General features: G+C 49.3%; 1 protein-coding gene across 12 annotated transcripts; it reads left to right on the top strand.

Annotated features, from left to right (window-relative positions):
- Positions 1-2,503, top strand: LOC117851856 (uncharacterized). Of its 12 annotated transcripts, none has more exons than XR_004639659.2 (5): positions 1-525; positions 668-733; positions 834-920; positions 1,030-1,531; positions 1,601-2,503. XR_004639659.2 is itself a non-coding variant. In XM_072293174.1 (5 exons), the coding sequence occupies exons 1-4, from the start codon at positions 447-449 to the stop codon at positions 1,056-1,058; spliced, it is 261 nt and encodes an 86-aa protein (XP_072149275.1). In that variant the 5' UTR covers positions 5-446; the 3' UTR covers positions 1,059-1,089; positions 1,870-2,503. The 12 variants fall into 12 exon arrangements, 7 of the variants coding, with proteins under 7 accessions (XP_072149275.1, XP_072149273.1, XP_072149272.1 ...); XR_011898032.1 differs by having other exon boundaries at positions 2-525; positions 1,030-2,077; positions 2,206-2,503; XR_011898031.1 differs by having other exon boundaries at positions 4-203; positions 306-525; positions 1,030-2,503.
- The last annotated feature ends 1,546 nt before the right edge of the window (positions 2,504-4,049 follow it).

Below are 4,049 nucleotides of genomic sequence, written 5' to 3'. Positions count from 1 at the left end.
TTTCTTCGCTTTCTTGTGAAAGTTCGAGGATCTTCCCGTGTCCTATTGTCAAAGTGTCAGATTGAAATGAAGATGGGAAAACACCTTCTTAAGAAAATATCTATGGTTGTTCTGCGGCGAAGAGAGATCAACTAGCAACCAAATGCATAGCCGCATATAGCCTGATTGGTTTGATGCCAAAATTTTGACATGTCAAAGTTTTGGTAAGCCAATCTTTTGACCACTACTTGATTTGTTATCAAAATTTGCCCATATCTCACACCTATTTTACCAAAGTATTGGTAACTTTGTTGGCCAACTTTTAGCTTGCCAAAATTTTATCAGGCTCGTATACTTCCGCTGGATGCTGCAAAGGAGATTATGTGAATCGAAGCACTGGCGGCAACAATGAGGAGCACGGCCCGGTCGTCGTCGATGCCGTGGAAGAAGCGGAGTGGCTATGCTGGATGCGGACTTATCCTGGGCCTGGTGCTGGTGCTGCTCTACTTGTGATGGCCTCTGCACAGTTGAGCTACAACCCACATGGTAATCTCTTATCGTCTTTTGTGACCAGAATCTCTTTGCGCTTTCTGAGTTAGGCATAGACTCGAGGAACTGTAGGAGCTTTCGAGGAACGGGGAATTGTTGCTACCCGGTTATCACAAGATTCTTTTGTGCTCACACGCAGAGGCTACAACAATCAGCACAGCTAAAACGGTTGATGCAAGGCGAAAAGGAAGCCATCAAGAGCACGGTATATATTCGAGATTCGGTTTACTTCATTTTTTTCTGTAAAACATTTCGCTTCGATTATTGTGTTAAATGATGGAATTGCGTATTTGCTCGTAGTATAGATGCCGGGAGCAGGGGAATGGGGGAACCCAGCAGCAGGAAGGAGGTGGCCGAGTCGCGCACGAAACCATCAACTGCCCACCTCCATGGTAAGCGTCGCCAGTCCCGTGATGCGTCACAGCAGAAAGGAGTGCGGACAAATTTTCCTTGAACACGATGCTGATTTCGACCTTATCTTCCTTTTTGTTTATTGCTCAGAGGCACAGGGGAAAGATGAGCAGGAATGAGTTGACAAAAATCCAATCGAGGAACAATCAGGTACATGTGTTTTTTTTTTGTGCTTGTTACGTTTCCTTTGAATTGGACAGCCTCGTCTTTGCTGTGTTTCAATCAGACTATCAGATTCCATTTTGTCCCTTTTCTTTTATGCTACTAGTTGGCAACGAAAGGAACTCTCACAATTGGGAGCAAACGCACCCACCAAAGGAGAAGGACACTGTAATTTTTTTTGTACCCTTACACGTCGTCGCTGTAAACCAAATCTTGATTACGTACATTGCACATACTTTTTTTTTGAGATAACAGGAGCTTCATTGATTAAATCAAAGCCTGGTTACAATCACTCGCTAGCAGGTCACGCAACACCAGCGGGGGATTAACATGCCACTCCTCCGCAACATGATCGCGTGAGACCTGTCTAGCACTCACATGAGCCACCCTATTACAAGTTCTAGTTGCACAAACAATCACGAAGAATCAGGTTAACTGCAGACCTATGTGCATCAATTGTTTCCCACAGCTTTACTAATTGCAGGCAATCGGTCTCCAGACAGATTTTGGCGACACCAACTTGCCTGGCCAGCAGTATGCCATCTCTACAAGCTAACACCTCCATCATCATAGCGTCACGGCAGTTCTCATGCCAGGCTGCACGACCTGCCAGGAAGCGACCATCGTGATCACGCAGAACCACCCCTGTTGCCCCAGTTTATCCATTGCCAAGAACGCTCCATCAACATTGCATTTATACCACCCTTCCATCGGTTTCTTCCATTGATAATTAACCTTTTCCATTTGATTCTTTACTGGATGCAGCAGGTGCCATAGGTCATACGCCGTGTCACGCACCCATTCCACAGCTCGCCACATAAGAAGTGGCACTTCGCCATGTCGCCGCTTGTTCCGTAGTGTCCACAGCGACCACATACCACACAGGATTATAGCTGCATTCCTTCTAGGGCAGATATCTGGCTGGAGAAGGTCCCACGCCCATGTCGCATCATGTAGTCGTGGGATTTTAACTCCAGTGAGAACTCTAGCACTGTTTCAGAAGCACTTCGCTACTGTGCAATCCAGGAGCACATGTTTAATTGTCTGTTCCGATGTTCCACAGACTTCACAATTCGCAGTCTGTTTAATATGCCTTTTATACAGGGTATGGCATGTCGGGAGGTATTCATGAAGTACTCTCCACCAGAAAACCTGTACTTTAGGGGGAACCTCCAGTTTCCAAACAGCTTTCCAATCACAGTCAGAAGAAATATTTGGTGTCAGCCGGATTCTCTCCGGCCAAGAGCAGGTGGCGCTCAAGAACAAGAATCGCAAGCGCTAGAACGCAAAGGACTCTGTGGATTTTGTGCCGTGTAATAACTCGCGATGTTTTCTGTCTATGTTTATTTATAGCTGCTGATTACAAATGATCAAAGCAAATGAAAGGTAGGGCTTGGTCTAAGCCTCCCCTGCATGCGCGCGCCATGACCCGCGCACCGCGTGTGCCATCCCGCACTCCGTGTCATGCCGCGCGACGCGGACTCCACTCGCCACGACGTGAACGTGCACGTCTTAGGCGGACCAACAGAACGCACTCTGGTCCGGTAAAGCTGGAACTCAGAGCTCACAAGCCTAACAAACAAACTAACAATGATAACTTTGAACACAAGTTTAAACGAGCTAACATTTCGCCCCCTAAACTTGTTGTTCCCTGACGATCTTGGCGACTCCCAGCTGGACGCGCAGTTCACAGAACTTGTCTCGTCCAAGCGGCTTCGTTAGGATGTCAGCAAGCTGCTCCTCAGTACGAACGTGTTCATCATCCATCCTCCCATCTCCGATGCAATCTCGAAGAAAATAAAATTGAACATCTATGTGCTTACTTCTCTCATGGAAGACATGATTCTTACTGAGTGCAATTGCCGATTGGCTGTCCATCTCCAAAGTGAATTTCTTGCGTTGCTCACTCCTCAGCTCGGAGAGGAGCTGTGCCAACTAGGTTCCTTGGTAGGCGGCTATCGTCCCTGCAATGTACTCCGCTTCACAGGATCACAACGCCACCACCTTCTACTTTTGTGACTGCCAGCTCACCGCACACGGGCCAAAGAAGAACAGGACTCCTGTGGTGCTCTTTCGGGTGTCGATGTCGCCGCCCATGTTTGCATCGGTGAACCCAAGCAACTTTGCTTAAGCTCCGGTCCTCTTGTAGTGGCAGCTGTAGTCGATCGTCCCTGCAACATAATGGAGGATCCGCTTCACCGCAGTGAGATGCTCAGTGGTTGGGCCCTCCATGAACCAGCTAACATAGCCCACGACGAAGGCGATGTCAGACCTCGTGTGCACTAGGTACCGCAGGGAGCTGACGATCCTGCGATACTCGGTGGCATCGATCGGTGGGGTAGTGCTAATCTTGCTGAGCTTCAACCTGGGCTCCATGGGAGTGTGACTGGGATTGCAGCCGCCCATGCCTGCCTGGTCGAGCACCTTGCATGCGTACACCGTCTGGGAGAGGCAAATGCCATCGCTCCTCTGGTTCACCTCGATTCCCAGGTAGAAGTTGAGCAACCCGAGGTCACTCATCTTGAACTGGGACTTCATCTCGAGCTTGAAGTTGTCGATCTTGCTATCCTCATCGCCGATGATAATGAGGTCATCGACGTGGATGCCCATGAGTAGCCAGGATGCACCGTGGACGCAGGCGTACACTGCGTGCTTGGAAATGGTGTGCTTGAAGCCGAGGGCACGGAGGGTCTGATCAAGCCTGGCATTCCAGGCGCGATGAGCTTGACGTAGTCCGTACAATGCCTTATCGAGGAGCAGCACCTTGTCTTCTTGGCCCTCGATGACGAAGCCAGGAGGCCGGCGTACGTACACCTCCTCTTGCAGCTCCCCATTAAGGAATGCGGACTTCACGTCCATGTGGTGGACCGGCCAACCCTCCTGTGTGCAAGCACTAGCAGCAGACGGACGGATTCAATCCGTGCCATGGGAGCAAACTCTTCTTCAAA

This window comes from Setaria viridis, chromosome 4 (assembly GCF_005286985.2).
Source record: "Setaria viridis chromosome 4, Setaria_viridis_v4.0, whole genome shotgun sequence".
NCBI lineage: Eukaryota > Viridiplantae > Streptophyta > Magnoliopsida > Poales > Poaceae > Setaria > Setaria viridis.
This window is presented reverse-complemented; position numbering and strand designations above follow the sequence as displayed.

Bases quoted from the DNA above. Each gene is read 5' to 3' on its own strand.
- LOC117851856 (XM_072293174.1), top strand. From the start codon at position 447: ATGCGGACTTATCCTGGGCCTGGTGCTGGTGCTGCTCTACTTGTGATG. The intron at 734-833 runs GTATATATTCGA...CTCGTAGTATAG, and splicing joins AGGAAGCCATCAAGAGCACG to ATGCCGGGAGCAGGGGAATG. The intron at 921-1,029 runs GTAAGCGTCGCC...TTTATTGCTCAG, and splicing joins ATCAACTGCCCACCTCCATG to AGGCACAGGGGAAAGATGAG.